A 20736-nucleotide genomic window follows, 5' to 3' on the forward strand; every position below is an offset into this window, starting at 1 on the left:
GCCCACTGCACCAGGGTAAGGTCTGACAATCGCTTTGAGGATTTCATCCCGGTACCTAACAGCAGTCAGACCTTCCAAGAATATGCCTCCCCAGACCATCACTGAGCCACCGCCAAACTGGTCATGCTGGATACGTTACAGGCAGCATAACGGTCACCATGGCGTCTCCAGACTCTTTCATGCCTGTCACATGTGCTCAGTGTGAACCTGCTCTCATCTGTGAAGAGAACAGGTCGCCAGTGGTGGACCTGCCAATTTTGGTGTTCTCTGGCGAATGCCAATCGAGCTGCACGGTGCTGGGCCGTGATCACAAGTCCCACTAGAGGACGTCAGGCCCTCATGCCACCGTCATGGAGTCTGCCTGCTGGAGATCATGTTGCTCCTCCTTTTCCTCCTGGCACAAAGGAGCAGGTACCGGTCCTGCTGCTGGGTTGATGCCCTTCTACGGCCCTGTCCAGCTCTCCTCGTGTAACAGCCAGTCTCCTGGTATCTCCTGACGCTGATGCTCTTGACACTGTGCTCAGAGACACAGCAAACCTTCTTGTGACCACACATATGGATGTGCCATCCTAGATGAGCTGGACTGCCTGTGCAACCTGATTGGGCTGCAGGTACCGCCTCATGCTACCAGTAGTGACAAGGACACTAGCAAAGCACAAAACTAGAGAAGAATCAATCAGGAAGGATCAGGAGAGAGCAACTCTCTGTGGCCACCACATGCAAAACCCATTCCCTTTTTGGGGGTCGTCTTGCTTTTGCCTCTCCATTGCACCTGTTGTCACTTTCATTTGCACCAAAGCAGGTGAAATTGATTCAAAATCACTTGTGCTTCCTAAATGAACAGATTGATATCTTTGAAGTTTAACTGATTTGGTTTTATACTGTGATGATTAAGTGTTCCCTTCATTTTTTTGAGCAGTGTACATTGTCAGAGAACCTTTTATTTTACATTTTACACCTTGCCAGATTCATTAATCAACCATGTTTCCTCATTATGTGGACAATGCAGTCTGAAGTTCAGCAAAAGATAATATGAGACTTGAACAGTCTGAGTTGGACAAATGAAGTGGGTACTGTATCTCCCAGTTAGTCTTTTTAGTATCAAATCTTGTTTCCACAGGTAGTGTTTTCTTACAGTGCAGCATAGAGGAGTAGTTTTTTTTTTTTTAATGGATGTTTCCTATTACCTTGCAGAGCACAAATAACAATATAGCATTATCGGAGTTATTAAAAAAATATATTTATTATTTGGCCATGATTGGAATGTTACATACATCATTACTTCCTTATTGTGAATCAGTCAATTAAAGGATTCAGTCCAGCTGCTGTGTTAGTTTTTTGGAGCACTATGAAGGCTAACTCCTCAGACTAGTATGTGTCTGATTAATATAGGCATTGTTTCTAAAGATGAGTCAGGCACACCATGTGAATTCATGAGGGCAGAAGAGTGGGAGTGACTCTCCTGTCATGGTAACAGCTCTCCTGGAGTGAATCACTAAATGGCCCGTGAGCAGCAGCCCCCGGGGAAAATGCTCAGGGTGCAGCCGCTGAAAGACATCTACGGCTCCCAACTGAGGGTCACCTGGACGAGAAAATTCAATCTAAATCATGACATTGTTTTATAGTAAAGCTGGGATAACACACAGTATAACTCTGCACCTCAGTATCAACCCAGGGAGCTACAATTGTAAAGAAAAGCTTTAAGGGGCCGTGGAAGAGGGAATACGACAGGGATTAATAGAGGTTTTGCATCGGATACTTTTATGACTCTGAGTTTTCTACTGTGGACTGTCACCTGCTCTCCACCGCTGAGTCCACATGCAAATGTCACTAGGCAAACAGAACACCATGTAATAAGTCAAAGTTACAACTTTGGTTTATTTTGGATTATGGGGACACAAACAGCAGCATCTTCTCCTTTTTTATCCCATGAAATGAAACCTGGTGCTGATGAAAACCCTCTCTCTGAAGCTGTGGTAAAAGACCTGAAAAGGCTTTAGATAGAAGCCCCTTCCAAATAATACTGCAAGTCAATATGACTTGCTACTTAGCTACTTTCCGTAGAAGAAAGTCACTAGTATTGCCCCGAGAGGCACACCTCTCTCAGTGAGAGGATGGAACCACTGTTTTTACCTGTAAAATTTTTGAGTTTCTAACTAATAAATTGAACGGGCAATTTTTTGATTCACCATTGTGAAATAGCTGCAGAGACACTACCTAGCATCTTGTCAGAACAAAGCGACTAAGTGCATTTGTCAGATAATATCTTGAGTGAACTATCATACATTTTGTTGCTGTTTCTGTACACTAGATCCTCTTGTCCTTGCACTATATACCAGTACAGACTGTGCTTTCTGCCGAGCGTTGCCACAGTGCATCTCCTATTGTATATTCAGTTATGAATTTGGAGAATAATCCTATTCATTACTACTAAGTGACACTTAGACATAATGTATACAGTGTGAACTTTACAGTTACCGGCCTCTGAAACTCTGACAGTGTAAGAAAGCTGAAGTTTGTAACACAAAAGTTACCACCACACTTTCAGTCACACAGCATTACTCTTTGCTTATTGCGCTTTTTTAACATTTGAACCGTGGATGAGCAAAGTTATGGTTATAACAGTGTGATGGTTTGTACTCAGTGTGTCTCATTCTATATGATTGCCTTGTGCATGTGCTACTTGACTCATCCAGTTTTTCAGAATTTCCAGGAAGCATCTGTTTGTCTTTGGTTTAAAGGGGTATATTGCTGTATTGCTTATAGAGAGCTTATATGTTTCTTTGACTGGATTTGTGTAAGTCACTCATATTACCTCAATTTAGTTATATTAAAAAAGTGGTGTGTATTAAATATTAGATGAAGAACATACAAGGTTAAAATGTGGTTTGATGATACATGTAGTTTAACTGGTCATTAAATTGTGATGGAAAATAATTTATCTTCATACTATAATTTTTATTAAAGGAAATGCACATGGCTATGCGCTGACTTATCTGTTAAATATTTTTCTAGTGCAAAATTAAACCACAATCATATATAGTACTACTGTCTGAGAGGAATGTGGGTCTGACTTATCAGGTGCTAATAAACTAGCTGAAATGAAGGAACAATGAAGGACCAATGAAAACTGTCAACAATAACAGAAGAAATCATTGTGATCTAAGGAATCTTCAGACAAATGTTCAGAAGTAAGAGAAATCACAACATCATGTTGAAAGTATTTAAGCAAAAGGAGCAAAGATAGAATACTGACACTGTCTAACTGTGCTCTCATGGAGTACATTTCAGTAACTTGCTTTAACTCTTAAGCCACAAGATGTTTTGGTTCTCTTGCACAGCTGAGGTTAGCCTTCCAAGGGACAAAACTCATTTGCTACCTAAAGCTACCTCAGTGTTCATTAAGAAATTGACCTTCCAGGGTATGAAGCTTACACTGCAGCAGGGAGCAAAGGCAATATTACGGATCAGTTGTTGGTGTCACAGAGCCTCCTGTGGTCCTTACAGTCAATCCTTAACAAAGCCTCATGAACACAGAGGAAACAAGGAAACAGTTCACCGTGAGGTCTGTGGATTGTCCTCCTGAATGACTAGGACATTGTTTCCGGAAAGAGGGTTAGAGTTAAGGTTATGTTGCTGTTGAAATTTTCTGTCTGTTTTCAATGCTGTGGACACCAGACACAAACAAAATTTTACTTAGCTGGACAAAACATCAAGAGATTGCATTAGAACAGTCACTTGCACTGTGTCAGCCACTGCCACTTACAAGCGAACAAATAACACTACTAAATAAATGTGCTTACCGTTCTGATACGTCTTGTAGTCGCAGTTTTTGGTTACAACAAACTCCTCAAAAACTCTGGGTCTCTATGATGTTTCCTCCACTAACTATCTTGATACTCTTTGCTGCAAGCAGCCTCTGATCCAGGATTTTTCAATGAGCAAGTAAGAGTAGATGTAAATACCAGCTGGCCACTGAATGCATCAAAGTCAAGCAATACTTAAATATCAGCTGCACAGTAATGGCAGTTCACTTGTCTGCAGTATCTTTGAACTTACATGCTGACTCGTGTAAATCATTAGGTGAATCCGATTTCTGATTTTTAGGTTCATCATATGAAATGATTATCAGAGCTGTGAAAGGTGAAGATATGTTCTAAATCTGCGAAGAACATTCATCACCCTTCTTCTCTGTCACCTAGAAACTTTTATTTTCATTATTAGAGCAGCCTCTTTTAATACTGAATGTGTGATACAAGCAGTAGCACTTTCATTGTAGCAGACAGTGTCTTCCAACAATACCTTCATTTGTTCATCCCTCTGTGTGGCTGGATGTTTACCCGTCTGAGATGAAGGGATGCAGTCGTGGTCTAATTACAGTCCCCATTTATACACAATCCAGCCAATCCTCTGCTTTTTTGCTCCCTTACAGTCAGATTATACAATGAGGTATCAGCCTGAGCTAAATGGTAATGAGAGCACGAAAAAAGAGCCCCCTTGTGACAGGTCGCTATCATCTATCAGCTTTTATCCTGGTCCACACAGACCTCCTTCAGGCCTGCTTCTATAATCAGCTATGACATTGGTGTGTGAAAGCTCATCACATTTCTGTTGAAAATAATTAGTACTAATGGCGCTCTTACATAATATTAATGTGTTCTTTTTATACACAGCTGCTTGATACGAGTTTACACAGAACCATGACATTTAACCACACAGATATTTGACATAAGTAGCGATGGAAGAGTTTGGACAGTTTCCTTCATTCCTGCCAGTGAATATGTCTTCATTTGAAGGCAGACATGGTTACTCTACCAAGGCAGCAGTTTTATACAGTACTGTAAGGTGCTGTGACATGTTGTGATGAATGTAATTAATTACAGCAGGGAAGGTATGAAACCTGCAGCCTTATCCCTCCTCCTTGCGCTCCCCTCCCGCCTGGAGGAAGCAGCATCTACCCTTCCCTCCGACTGTCCCCACCAGTTCATCTCTATTAGGGAGCAAATGAGCTGTCGAGCTGCCCAAAGAAGTGCTCGGACAAACAAAGAATGGGGCTCCTCTGGAGAGGCTCCTGCCACCGCATGGGCATCTACCTTACGCTACGCATGCCGAGGCTACTGATCGATCAATAACCTAGACACTAATTGCTTCTTTAAAAGAAAAAGTAAGCCTTTATAAGCCACTTGAAAACATTGATGAAAAATTTTGTTCCGCAAACCTGCTCTTTAGGGATGACTTTGGTAATGGCAGTGGGCATTGCTCATGAAATATCCCCGTTTTAAGTTCTGTACCAGAAACAAAAGCTTAGAGAGCAGACAATGTTGCTAGGCCCGGCCACTCATTTATCTTAATCCAGATAAACTCCTTATCCTTCATCTGCCTTTAATTCTCTCACTTCTTATTCACTCTGTCATCAATACCGGCAACAGCTGAGGTGGGCGAGCTGGCCTCCAAGGAGAGCAGACAGCAACACTACGTCCTGAAAAATGTCCTCAAGAAGAAAAAATGCTAAATGTCTCCAGGAAAGAGGTGAAAATTCAAACAGTGGTGGATGCCGAGGCCTTCGGGCTGCGTCACAGGCAGGGGAACCCTAGCAGTGCTGACCTTTGGGTGTCGGAGCTATCAATCAGCCTGACCCTGTGGACGCTCCAGCTCTCCTAAACAGCCCAGTCTGTACCCTTGATATCTGCGAAACAAGAAGCATTACATTTATCTCACAGCTGGTAACGATGACAGGTCAACCAGACAGAAACTCCACGTTCCAACTTCTTACCTCAGATCATTCTCTGATCATCATCTTGATAACCAATGAATCTTTTTACTTTTACAAACCCATTTCATTCCTATCCTTACTGCTTTACCTAGTTCCTTGGATGTTAATACTCATAAAGTTTTATACATCAACCAACTTCTTTTAGATTAATAAAATCATCATAGTGAAAAACTGTTTTTCTTCCAACTGGGTTTGTTGAAACACTGTGACTCACCAAAAGGACACAGACATCATTTGTTGGAAATCATTGACAAATGAACTTTCAGAATACTCTAAACCGATGTTTTTTTTCAAGACATTAACATTTTAGCAAAAGGTTAATGTTTCATGATTGACAGATATTTCTTTTCTTTGCTCAACCCCCCCCCCAAAAAAATCTAAATAAAACCCTGAATCCAGACACCTGGAGGGTCACACGCCTGTGCTGTGATCATTTGAGTGTCTAAATCACTGCTGCCCTCATAAACATTCAAATAAGGTCTGGTGTTGATCACAGCTGCTGATGTTCAGTTACTGGGTATCATCCAAACAGGATGTTGCCAACACCTTTACTCCACCTGACCCATGTTCCCATGTATTATCCCTTCATGGTCCTATCAGTTTCATATGTGTTATGCTGTTATGTCTGTAGTGAAACACTCAACATATTTTCACTATCATATTTGATTTTCTTAATAAAACACAACTTTTGGTTTGATGACAATTTCCTAACAGACATTCAACATGGCTTTCACACATAAAGTGTAAGTACGACACTGCACAGCGCAAGACCATCATTTCCAATGGAGACAGTAGCTGCGTAAACCATGGTAACACACACTCCTCTACCACAAGGTTTACTTGCCTAAAGTTCAACCAAATTGAACTTTGACCTCAAATGCACTGACCTGCAAGACACGTGTCCAACATAGAGAAAAAAGGGGAGACGTTAATTTTGCGCGTCTCTGAATGAAAATTTATTGGGACTCTGGTTACCAGGGATACTAGGCTAGAAAATGAAAATTGTAAATCCCTACATATTCCACATTCATTCTGATGTATCATCGTAGTTAGCTCCTTAATAACATAGCGACAACAGAAAACATTTTTAGATTATTAAAAACTAATATAATAAAAAAGGCACATACATGAACAAACGCTATACCTTAGTGCATCCTTGAAAACGGCTATAATCAATATTTTATGAAAACAATGTATCAAATGACAATGTGAAAACAAAGTTACAATGTGAAAGAGGGTCAACTTGAGGTGATGAACCCAGAGAATCCTAACCTGAATCTGCAGCTCCTGGAGCTTTATAGTGAGTTCCAGCTCAGTGTTGAGCTGTTCAGACCACAACTTCACTGTTTGGGTCACTCTTACCACTCTCACAGCGTCGATTTTTGGCCACAGCAGGAAGCTGTGCACATTACCTGCTCAGTTCCAAACAAGACAGGCACAGTTAGTCTTTAGCTGCTAACTGCAGCTATAGAGACAGATATTTCTCTTGGACTGGGTACACCCCAAGTCCAAGTGGACTGCCTGTACTATAACGGCCTTAAAGCTGCCCTTATTAGTAAGGTCAGTGGACTCTACTGACATCTTCAACTTAAAGTTTTTCTTTAGCCCCTTTTGCTCAGGAGCTGGTCAATCCACCTCTAACCCTAACCTAACACAACTCTGGCCTAACTACAGAACACACACACTGCTTTAAGTCAATGCTGGTGGGAACCATGGTGAAATACTGGGTCCTAGTAGCTCTACCTCTGTAATCATTGTCTATTTGACATCTGATCATATTCAGTCTGTATTTGCTGCCTGTGTGAGTGTGCCCTTTTGCACAATTGTGTGTGTGTATGAGTGTGTGTTTGTGAGTGAGCGAGAGAGAAAGAGATACCAGTGTAAGTGTATGTAGGATCTTTGTTAGAGTGGCTCCTATACTGCATATAAATACAGATTCTAGCACTGGCCAAACTCCCATTAATCCTCCTGACCACAGGTTCCCAGTGCTTAAATGTAGCAGTTCCCATCCTGTGAGCCACGTCCCTCTGGTGGGCCACGGAGGTATTGCAAGTGGGCCGACAAATCATTTGCAAAACAGTATAATTTGTGAAAAAATTGAATTATATAAAAATATGTATATAAATTATATTTCTAAATATTTTAAAATGAAAGTGTCTTTAAAAACATAAAAAATGTTTTAAAACTTTTTTTCCCTCATATTAAGCCACTGTGGAGACTGTGGAGCTTCCTACATGTTTCCCCTGCTTTCAGTTCAGTCCTGAATTTCAATCATTATCATTAAAATAAAAAGTGCATAAAGAAGGCATTTTTTGGTCTACATATTGTTATGGGGTCGGATGTGGGCCGCCAACATTTTTGAGATTTTCAAGTGGGCCATCAGTTGGAAAAGGTTGGGAAGCGCTGATTTAACTCATTGTCACAGTCCGTGTTAATATGCTTTTTACTGTTCTAGCTGATACCTGCATGCAGCACAGCTAAGAGGTGAGTGACGGAGCTGTTAACGCCCACACAGTTGTGAGAAGCAACAAGTCTTGCAACTTGTTTAGGTTGAGGCACGAAAACAACCTTCAATGAAGACATAGTTCAGGTTGTGGAATAGTCATGGATAAAACAAACTATTGGTTTCAAACAGGAATCAAACAGCAGTCTCCTTTGTGAAAGTCCTGTGTTTTATTGACCCACCCATCCACCCCAAACTCCTCTAACTATGGACTATCACTCTTTACACTACATCACCTGACTCGCCTAACAATAAAATGTAACTATGGGTTGTAATGAGTGGCTTGCAGAGATGGACTATAGGTTCATTTCTAACAGGAGGAAGGTCTCACAAGATGAGATCTCATCAGACACTCGTGACACTCATTTGCATGATTTTCAAGTGAATGAGAGCTAAAGCAAACATTATTTTTAACAGTGAAGAAGACACGGTAGCATCTAAACATTAGTCTTAGTGCAGTGTACTCTGGTCATTTTTCTCTCTCTGAGAATTTGTTGTCCTCACAAATATTAAGTTGGTGCTAACATGACCTGAATCCTTACAATGGAGAGACACCTGGAAATAATTTACCAATCAACCACCATTTGAATAAATAAAAGCCATAATCAGGGCTTTGGGCTTTCTAGAACTTTATGATCCATGCTTTTCTTAATGCCTTCAGAGAGGAAATGCTCTGGTAAACAAACAGAAAGTGCAGATGTACATTGCAGAAAATTGAAAGCTCCTCCAGAGAGAGAATTATTGGTTTAGTTAAACCTCAGTGCTTGAAGCCAAGAATATATTCACTTTTCATTTTGACTAGTCAGAATGAAGTGTACATATCAAAACTGTACAGATCATTTTCATGTAATATAGTGCAGTACAGTATCAGGAGATAAAACAAGTGCAATACTAAGTAAGCAGCTGTGTATCTCATCAACACAAATTCCTTAACATTGAGTCTTTGGCATGTTGTTATCATTTCCACAGGAGTCATTTTCACTCCTCAACCTGCATTTATAGACGTACAGTACATAAAATGGATAGTTAATTGAAACCATTTTATAATAACATGGTTTGTTCTATCCATGAATCTCCACCTGATTAGATCTCTGCGCTAATGACCCAGGGAAGCTGTGATGCAACAGGCTGCCGGCGGTGTATCTGTGTTATCTCAATACCTCAAGGTGGCTGGGTTCCCCTTGATCTCACAGAGGAATTGATTTAAAAAGAGATTTGTAAGGTCAGCCTCAATATCTCCATTAGTTATGTGAAATGCAGCCTGCAGCCAAATCACCATTATTAAGAATCTTGAATCTGGTGCTCTTTCCCACCAGGTACTGCAATATTAACAACTGTCATGCAGGCCACAATAATATGACATCCAGTACACTTAGAGCAGCAATGTGGGTCAATGAGCATAATAATTTACACATGCAGTACAGTCAGAGAGTCAGAGTCACATTTGCATTAGTCACCACACAGAATCAATGCTGTTTTTCTTGTTGTTGTTTACGTTGCAAAAACAAGGCAATAAACTGACCATGGAGCCTTTGTTAAACCGGCGCTCACTGAGGTATCCATGGGAAATTTAAGTGGCTGATATTCCAAAATCCTTAAGAATCCATGAAGATATGGTTCTCTGCTGTCCTGCCCTGCTTGGGACGAGCTAATAGGCTGCCTGAGAGGTTGGCCAAAAACAATGTTTTTCTAAGCTACGGTCAATCAAAGCCGAGCTGCACCACCCAGCACTTTCATTTCCCTCAAGTCCCCCAAGTTATTGCTCCCTGATGTGTGCAGTAATGCAGCTTGCAGACAGAAAGAATAAGAAACTTTTGTCTGAAGAAAAAAGTGTCCTGAGATGACTGTCATTCATCAAACCTCAACTTTACAGTACTTTTACCAGGCTAATGTCTTGGCAACAAAGCCTGACCAGATGGGGAACTACTAGACCTAAAAGTAATTTATATAGATAAGACTTAATTTGGGTGTATGGCTAACATTTATGTATAGTGTGTGTAATCAGAAATTCAAATAATATCATTTGTAACCACGTATAAGCCTAAGATTGACTACCAATGTATGAATGTCAGAGCAGGGACTTCAGGCTGCCATCCACTCATGGGCTAAACCGCCAGTATGCCATTGCAGTTTCCTGTCCCTCTCATTGATGGAGGATGCCATCTAGTGGTTGTACTGGGTTCATACCATAGGTTCATACACCTCCTCTAATGTGTTAAAATTCCCTTCGGGGGGAGAGGTTTTGTCAATACAAAGGAAAGTTTTAATAAAATCGAATTTACACAGTATAGTTACCATTTAGATATTGACCAAGTCATGCACTAAAAATGATAAGCTAATATGTATTCTGTCATGTCAAAGCCAGGCTGGTTGAACATGGCCTTGGGTAAAAATGTTGAGTGAAATTAAAGTTGGATGGACCTTTTTTTAACAGCAGATATTTTGACCAGTCAAACACAGGTGTCACTAATAACATCACTGATTATGTCACTGTATTGCAATAACTGCTGGAACAAAGTCATAATTAGTGATAATTAGTGCCAGGTGTGCTTTATTGCTATGAAGTCGAAGTGGGAATGATAGAGAAGCAGAAGTCAGGATATGAGGATTCAGGTAGGTATAATATTCTCCAAGTAAATCCAATCTTACTAGGTTTACTGGTGTTGTTACCTGGTGATAAAAATGCCATCAATGCACGTGAGTGTTGTTTGGGTCTCCAGAGGGGGCCATGATAGGGTTTGGAACCACTGCTAGATAGTCATGGTTCATCTGAGCCACTGTAGTCCTTTTGATACCAGCTATTCTGCGGTCTGGAACCAGGGTACTAAGAGCTATTTGTTAAGTTTTGCTACCTCTACATAGCTAACGTTAGCATTAGCAGCTGTTTACTTACCAGTCTAGAGGAAACACTGCGAGTTCAGCATCAAACTTCATTCCTTTACCCATCAAAAGCTGTCTCCAGAGGTGGAAAGCAACACCAATGTTAACTCTTATTTTGCTTTTATTTCGATCACTTTTCTTCCTTTAGAAGTTAGCATGCTAACCAGCTACCTTGTGTGTCACTGTAGCATCCACTGTCCGGTCTGCCCTAAATAAACAGCGCTGCTCAGAGGATGAAGCTCCTGGCAACCGGTAGGGAAACACCTGTTAGCTGCTAACGCTGGCTATTTAGCGATAGCAAAACTCACAAAGAGCTGCTTTAAACATCTTTTTCACACATAAATTGCCTGAGATTGTGATTCTCAGACCACAAGACTGTCCGTGTGATTTCAAGATGAAGAGTTTGGTTGTTAAACTTGGGCAATATTGAAAATATTGACAAATATAAATATTGTTGTTTATTTTGAAACAGGAGGATGCGCAATCGGTGGTGCATTACAGTGCCTCTAGTGGTGAACATGCTCACATAACTATTATTACTAATGACAGTTTCTAATACAAAAAGTATTTGGCCTTAACTAGATATAATAATCAACAAATAAGTATTGCGAATCTCCTGTTAATTGGTGACAGTAAGACTTACTAAGGCCATGAGCGTGACTGATGTACTGATGTGTTGGTAAACGGATTGCAATGGGAGTACAGTTACTCTGATTCACTAAGTAAGTGAATTACCTTCAACTCTTTGGAAAGCAGAATAAGATGTTATATTGGAGAGGAAATAATAAAGAATATTGGAGTTTCAGACATAAATTTGGTTAATTAGTAGTTTGTAAAGATTTCATTTTAAAGTATACCAACTTTGTAATCCTCTGATATTTGACCTGGTGCTTCAAATAAATGACAATAGAGGAAAATGGAAAAAAATGTAATTATGATTGATTTCAGCTGAGGTTTTGGTGAAACTTTATATACAGAGTTAGTGCTATAGTGTTTATATATATGTATAATGTACTGCACTCTTGTACTCAGCAGATCATTTTCTTTTCTTTGATTTGTTTTCTGGTGTTGGGAGTTTCTTTTTTTTCTTTTGGACACTTTTCATTCTTGACAAACATCTGAGATGCAACAGTTTTCGTGATAAGGAAAACTTGGATGTTCAGATTGTGTCAGGGGCCTTAACCCTCACACTGTTCTTGACTTGATTTCAAACTGCAGACATTTCTGTTTATCTGACATTTCTTTCTGGGGAGATTCACCATATCACATAGTTATATACAGTAGCCTACATTTTTTCTTTGTCTGGACATTGGTCTTTTCATGAAGCTGTAGATCAGCTCATTGCCAGTATTGTTTCAAAATAGTAGCATTGCTTAAAGCACCTCTGAGCTTTATAAAGTATCTGTGTTGACCGAGATACTCTGTGCAGCTCATATAGGTTGGTTTATTGTTGTGCCACTAGAGGGCGCTCCTGGCCAAATTATACATGTTATCATGTCGATCTTGTGTGCACTGACTCATTTACATGCAACCACAAGTTTGAAAGGCTTCTAGTCCATTATCGTTCATTTGACTTTCCACTGGGTGTGCAGAAGCAAAACCTTTCGATAGTATGAGAACGTTACTGAAACCGTCCAAGTGATCAGCTCGTGAAATTTAGGCCTATGTCTTTTTCTTTTTTTCTTTTTTTTTTTTTTAAAAGGCAGGTTTTATATTTAAGTGTCGAGCCCTACTTTGTTCTTTTTAAATCAGGTGTATTATCTACATGTATGTCTTTGATGTATATAGCTATGCTAATTGTTTAAGGGGTAGAGAGACACTGAGTGGTGTGGAAGCAGCTGGACACCTCGGTGACTAAGCAGATCTAGTGACTCCAACAAACGTCTTTTTGTCCAAACATCTGCTTATCTGCCCTGTCACTGCTCTGTCAATTCCCATTTGTGTCGAGGTTACACTCAGATAAGATTATCTTTACGCTGTTTATTAACCTATTTCTCTTCAGTAGTGGGACAAAGGCCTGTGGTCCGCGCCATCAGCAGGCCAACGAGCCATTATTAAAAATCATAACAGAATTCACTACATAATCAAGACTGCTGTGTAAGGACTCAGCGCTCTGAGCAACAGGTTTACATAATAAATAATATTTAATGCATAAATAATAATGAAATCAAAATGTCCCATTTATTATTATTATTAGCCTATTATTATTATAATTATTGTTTTTGTTATTATGTAGCCTAGTTGTTTACTTTGATTTTTATTATTTCCATAATTAGGCTAATTACGTTTTTTATTATTTCAGGAACAATAATGTAGACACGGTGTGATCAGTCAATATATTGGTGTTTAATCGTAGAAATGTTATTTCATTGGTTTAATTTTTTTTTTTTTTTTAATCAATCAAGACTCTCACTATCTATTTCTTGCACCACGTCTATTTCTTTAACAAATTTGAGTTTAAGGGTTTAAACTTTAAATTAGTTGTAAATTTACGAGATAAAAATCCAAATAATTCATTATGTTAAATTGCGATTATCTTTTTACGGTGACGGGCTGTTTGGCAGCTCTCGTCTTTGGCTGGAGATGAACTGGAGAAAGTGCCAATCTTTCAGTCATTGATCTCACACTGGGTCAGCCACTAACTGCTGTATTTAACTTACTGACATTTTACAAAGACGAAGGAGATTGAGCAACGGGTGCGTGCATGCTGCAAGAAATATAAGCCGGAATATTTTTTATTTCAATGGCTTCTCCTATAGTGATCATTTTAGAAAGCTCTTAAAACAAGATAATAAAATCAATGTATATAATCAGGGGAAAATATACGGATATAAATTAGAGATAGAGGGACATTTACAGAATTAGAAAACGTGTGTGGCCTGCTGCATCCCCTCCGCTTGGAGAAATACAGTCAAAATTGTGAATCACCTCGCGTTGAAAACCTTTTAAAAAGCACAATCTTTCCCCGGTGAGCAAATGGGCAGCAAGGTGCATTTGCTGAAGCCTTTCAAACGCTAACGTGGCCATATTTCACTCTTACAACCTTCTCACATCTCCATAAAATATTACAGCACTCAGAGTGATGACTGGAGCCTGGCGCTTTTTCTCACACGCTTTCACCATAATAACGCAGTTTGTATCTCAAAAACACTGATAATATCCCTCATATAACCGAGCTCCGTCCTTTTAAACACTGTGGGCTGCTCTTAAACGATCCACTTCAGTTTTATCCCAAAGGCCAGTGGCTCTTCTTCTTTTTAGTTCTTTCAGATGAAAAACATGAAATAGGCTTTTCAGCAAAATGGGATTGAGTGAGTGAAACTGAACTCTAATCTTTGACGAAGGCAAATTACAACAAGAGCTGGAATAACTCACTTTATCCAACCTCATTCGCCAAAGTACCGACATCAATGACAAAACTGTCCTGAAAGGAAATTTAAAAAAAAACAAAAACACGCTGACTAGTTGAAAAGTCCTAAACGCGTAATATCATAACACAAATATCCACTGAAAACAATTTGAAAATACCTACAAATCAAGTTGAATCGAGCTATATTCCCATGGACTGTGGTCTACATTATTTTAAATCTAATCTTCAGTCTCCGTCATATTCACTAAAATCATAAAGAATCGCTCCTCATTGCCGCCGGCCTCAGTTTCTACTTAAATACACTGTCATTGTCTGTGGAAACAGCTCATAATGTGAATGTATATTCTTTGTTTTATGTGAAAACAATGATTTCCACGTTGGGAGACGCATCATTAACAGCAGCGTTAAAGATCTTAATAGAGTGTTGCTGCTTGATGCGTTCAGGGTCTCCTCTGAAAAGACTGACTTCCACAGTTTTAAAGGTTTTAATAGGCTACGGCTTGGAGCAACATTCAATTGATTTTACTTGACAATAGTCTACTAACAGAGTTCAGAGTTATCACAGTTAACAGTATATCAAATATAGTGGACAAAATGTACATCATCAGCCTAGATTAAAGACAGAATATAAAAGGCTTAAAATTTATTTTTATTTTACAAATCTTGTTTTATGTAAGCTATCTAATGTCCCTTTTGATTTGTAAACTGTCCTTGGGTGTCTTGAAGGGGCTTATAAATAAAATGTAACTATTATTATTATTATTATTATTATTATTATTATTAAAAATATGGAAAACTTTGTTAGGCTAGGTTAATAACATAGGCTACTATGTTATTTTATTTTTTCTAACGTCACTTTACAATACATGATGAATCATTATATACGCTATCATTAATAAATTCAGCCAGTCCTGATAAGCTCAGATTTTGGTCCTTTATATTGTAGCTAAACAAAAAACTCCTATTTCCGACAACACTTTAAGGCACCATCGTTCCAGCGAAGACGCACTTGTGAAGCAGCGGAGTCTCTGTCTCCTCCAATCATGGCTCTGTCTCACTCAGCCCTGTCCAATGGGAATAGAGCGCGTGCAGGTGGCTGTGCTGTTATCAGCTGGTCCCGCTTCACTCCCAGCATAGAGCGAGTCAATTTATGGCAAGAGAAGCCGACCCTTTAATGGTTCCCATCAAAACCACTAAAAACATCATCAGATCGTCCGACTTCCGCGAGGATTCTTGTGGCGGGCGCATGCAGCCACCTCCCAGCTGACACACTCCGACCAAAACAAACACGGGGAAAGACATTTTGGGAGTTTGACCGAGCTCTTCGCTTCCCAAGAGAGAAGAAGTTCGCTTTTGCTCAAGTTTTCTAACATTTCAAGAGTCTTCTTCCTCATCCCGGATACTTTTTGAGAAGGCGACAGAAGTGGTCTGGCTCCTGAATATCACCGGTCCGCTCTGCGCCTTTATTTTCTCCTGTTAATTGATTTTTATTTCCCGTTTTTATCCAAGCGTGTTTGGTGGTTCATGTTCACAAATGTTAGCGGTCGGGCAGATGGAGGCTAACCGGCAGAGTGCTTTTGTCCTGGGCAGCACCCCGCTGGCGGCGTTGCACAACATGACCGAGATGAAGACGTCCCTGTTCCCGTACGCGCTGCAGCAGAGCCCGGCGAGTTTCAAGGCACCTACGCTGTCCAACCTCAACTCCCAGATCTCCGGGGGGACTCCGCACGGAATAAGCGACATCCTGGGGAGACCCATCACCACGGCCGGACAGCTGCTGTCCGGGTTCCCCAGGATAAACGGCCTGGCCACCACCGCAGCCGCCGCAGCAGCGGGGATGTACTTCAGCCCGGCGGTGTCGCGGTACCCGAAGCCCCTGGCTGAGCTGCCGGGGAGGGCGCCCATCTTCTGGCCCGGGGTGATGCAGGGGTCTCCCTGGAGGGACCCGCGGGTTCCCTGTCCAAGTAAGTCACGGCTCTCCGGCTGTTTGTTTATACACTTTTACGGTTAGTTTGCATAACTGTATAAATTCAGAAAAAGCCAAGGCTCCTCTGTGGCTGCTCTGTGTTTTTGTTGAGGTGTGTTGCTCGTCTTGTGATTTCAGACATTATTTATGCCTGTGAGAGGCAATGTCACTGAACACAGCAAACAAACAAACATTTTACGGCGAGATTTCATTACATTACATTTTATCAAAGAAAATCTAAATCTATTCTTGGAAATATTATAGCTTTGCCAAATGACCATTAAGCTCTACGTGTTCACCATAAAGCCTCTGTCGAGCCTCACAGACACTAGAGGTTCTAATAGAAGATTAAATCTTAATGTCACACTTGGCAGGACTTTCAAACTTGTAAAATAATACTACTTAAAAGTTATAATGGCACCATGGTAAATAACAGGTCAGTAAACTCAGTTATTGTTAAATGTTGCTCAGACATGTTTGAGGCTCATTGTGACTCATTGTGAATCGTGAAGTTGCGTTACTGTGTTAACTTATGTGAGCATCACATTTACTACAACAGAATAATTAATAAACAGCTGTTTAACTTCCACTTTGTAAATAACCATAGCTCCTTGTGTCTCCCTCTCCAGCTCAGGCTAACATAATGATGGACAAGGACGGCAAGAAGAAACACTCCAGACCCACTTTTTCAGGACAGCAAATTTTCGCACTGGAAAAAACTTTCGAGCAGACAAAATACCTGGCAGGTCCGGAGAGAGCCCGCCTGGCCTACTCTTTAGGAATGACCGAGAGTCAAGTCAAGGTAAACACTGTCACACACCTGCAGAAAATATTCCGCCTTTCACTTTCACTTTTGTGCAACCTGTGAAATTACTGAAAAATTGCATACAACCTACTTATTATTATTATTATTATTATCATTATTATTATTATTATTATTGTTATTGTTATTGTTATTATTTTATTTTATTTTGTTGCAGTTAATTGTGTATATCCAGGATTATTTACACCTGTTGTGATTACTTTGAAGTATTGGACCATTTCTGTTTCCTGCCTTCGGGCCTTTGATGGCTTGCTTATATCTGGACCTGTTGAACCTCTGTGCGCATCTCAACATCTCAACATGCTCTGTCTCTTCTTCCTCGACAGGTCTGGTTTCAGAACAGAAGAACCAAATGGCGGAAGAGACACGCTGCAGAAATGGCCTCGGCCAAGAAGAAACACGACTCTGAGACAGAGAAGATGAAGGAGAGCTCGGATAACGAGGAGGACGACGAGTACAACAAACCACTGGACCCAAATTCAGACGACGAGAAAATCACGAGACTGTTGAAAAAGCACAAGGCCACCAACCTGGCGCTGATCAGCCCCTGCAGTAACAGCTCGGACACTTTGTGATGCCCACAGCTGGGGGCCAAAGTGGGGGGCCAAAGGGTCCAACAGAGACTTGTCGCACTCTTTGGGACCCCCTTTTCACCTGACTCCACGAACATGCGTCTGAGGGAATCGCATTTTGCTCAGACAAAACATAAAAACCAAGTGTGCGTAAAGACGCACTGAAGACACGCTCACCAAAACGTGGCCAGAGACGCAGTCGGCTGCACCCAAACCAACTCACAGACACTGTATTCACGGAGATATAACTCCCGTTAGAACTGGACTGCCAGCAGCCTGATGATGACGAGTTCATGTCAGTTAAAAGGACACAAACACTGGATGAGGAATTGGTGTTTTTACGCATACAACTGGAGTTTTAACAACAGGTGTAAATGTAAACAAAATATAACGTACAATCCGGATCAGTGTTGGACTCATTACTTTGACTCCACAAGTAATGGTGCTTCACTTCACTTATGCAGTGTAATTCATGACACTTGTTACATTATTTTCTTAACACCTCTACCCAACATGTGTCACCTTGAAGTCAGACAGGCCTTTACCTTTGCCACAGTGAGACTTTTGAATATTCCTATTAACTGATTATATAATTGTCAGCACTGGTAATAGTAACACATTTTCATCTGACGGAAAATTACATTATTGCCTGTCCTTTTTCATTCTGCAGTGAAGTGAACACAATTCTTAGATAATTCAGCTTTAATGTGATTTTTATTATTTTTTTGGTTTAAACAAAATCCACCATTTTCTTATGTAGTTTTGAGAGGTGGCTGTAAGCTTTTAGTAGAACTGATTTATTAGCAGCCAGCACTGATCCGGATCCCAGGCGCATGTTTAAAAAGGCAGGTGTAAATGGGGCCTGTGATGCTTCTAAAGCTCAGTTTAACCAGGGTATCCACTGTCCTAGAAGGCGAGAGAATAAAATGTTTTGAGAGGGCGCAGACCTGAGATGAATGAATGAATGATTTGTGCTGTAGCCTAAAGATGAAAATGTACGTGAGATTGTATATATTTTTTACTGAATAAGTTATGTTGTTTTAACGAGTGGAAACGTGGCAGCCTTTCTTCCCTCCGCAGTCCTGACGCGCTTATCCCCCCTCAGATAAACCTGCTGCTTGGTTTTTATTCCTGCAGAGTAAATGTCGCCCCTTTTCTCCACGTTTTACAATTCTCTGTTCAGTCCCGGCACACACGTGTATAGACGCAAAATGCTGTAAATAATCACTGTAAAGAAAAACAGCTTGTTTTAACGACGTCCCATCAGTACACACTTTTCTTTGGATTTCATTTGAAAGAGTCTTTATGTTTTTACCTCATCATCACACAGCGGAACAGAAACCTGGACCATCGTTAATGTTGGAATTAAAGAGAGTATTATTGCTTCCGGGAAGGTTATAGGAAGAAAAAAAAAACACTTTGTATTATGAATAAATTATTTAACAAGCATTTTTGTTTTATTATGGATTTTGTTTTAATGTATGGGCTTAATATAAATTAAAGATAAATTCATGACTATCAATAACTGAATTTCATTATTGGTAACTGATGCTTTTAGAGGATTAATGCTGATGTAAGAACGAGTTATAATTTATATTTAAGTCTGAAGGATTCATGATGGAAAGTAAGCACTCTTTGGTAATAATAATTATGATTAACAACAACAACAACAACAATAATCCAAACAATAATAATAATAATAATATTAATAATAATAGGCTGAGTAAAACAGCATTTAATTTTTTTGTCTTTAGGTTTAGCTTTATTTTTATTTTTCAATGTTGCATAAAAGGAAGAAATAAGGTTCTATACATTATTGCTATTATTATTATTATTATTATTATTATTATTATTATTATTATTATTATTATCCAATATAATATATTTAATTCATTCATTATGGGCAGCTGTTTCCCTAAAATTCACTACAAAGCATAGTTTTTATTAGTCTTATTCCTGGATATCTTACTGAATTCTTTTGGACCTCTCCTGGTTTCCTGTGGGCGTCACCCGACAACACCGGCATTTTAATTACTAATTTTTTTTAAAGAAAATGATTGATTATAACTTGGGTCCATGATGTTCGATGTTTGGTGTAAACAGTTAATAGATTTCTGTTCAGCCCAGTAAATTGGAGGTCTTTGACAGCAGTGCGCCCCCTCTGTCTCTGACGCGCTACTACACCTGTTATTCCATCCTTCAGTCAATCTGCACCTTCTCGTCTGGATTCAACCAATCAGGAATTTGCAGTCATGGAATCAGACGCGACAGGAATCTCTAATAATCCGAGCATGAACATTTACAGTGATATCAACCGAGACAGGGAAATAGTTTGATCCAGGCCATGACAAACTAAACAATCATGTACTTCCTGATGGTGATGTAGGCTTATTTTAACAGGACAGTAAATCACTGCTTGCTGTACTTCCCGATTATACGTTTTTTCTTTACTTATGTTATAACAAAATCATCCTTTATTTATTTTTCTCAGTTGCTACTAACTGAACTGTTGAGACCAATATTCAGGAAGGTTTAGTATAATTATATTAAACTGCACACTTAATTTAAAATAAGTTATAAATTAAGTTAGGATTTATGTGACTAATTTCTGGCCTCTGGCTTCAGTCTGTTGCAGCAAACTTTCCTCTATTTACTTCAGCCTGGATAGGTGCTGGAAGTGGCAGTATTCTTTACTGAGCAAAATTATAATGTATACAAAACATCCTATGGGGATATTAGCCAATATGGGGCTTACAAAAGTAGACAGAAAATATTAAAATCCTATATAATGTCAATACTACACTATAATCCCATAGGAATATTATTTTTGTTTGAGGCCTGAAACTGTG

The 20736-nt window shown here is 39.8% G+C and overlaps 1 protein-coding gene across 1 annotated transcript; it reads left to right on the forward strand.

Moving 5' to 3' along the window:
* Positions 1-15683: 15683 nt before the first annotated feature.
* On the forward strand, positions 15684-19316 carry nkx6-2 (NK6 homeobox 2). Its single transcript, XM_022743833.1, has 3 exons — positions 15684-16490; positions 17122-17294; positions 17642-19316. The coding sequence occupies exons 1-3, from the start codon at positions 16061-16063 to the stop codon at positions 17888-17890; spliced, it is 852 nt and encodes a 283-aa protein (XP_022599554.1). The 5' UTR covers positions 15684-16060; the 3' UTR covers positions 17891-19316.
* The last annotated feature ends 1420 nt before the right edge of the window (positions 19317-20736 follow it).

This window comes from Seriola dumerili, unplaced genomic scaffold (assembly GCF_002260705.1).
Source record: "Seriola dumerili isolate Sdu_G_001 unplaced genomic scaffold, Sdu_1.0 BDQW01000073.1, whole genome shotgun sequence".
In the NCBI taxonomy this organism is placed as follows: Eukaryota; Metazoa; Chordata; class Actinopteri; order Carangiformes; family Carangidae; genus Seriola; species Seriola dumerili.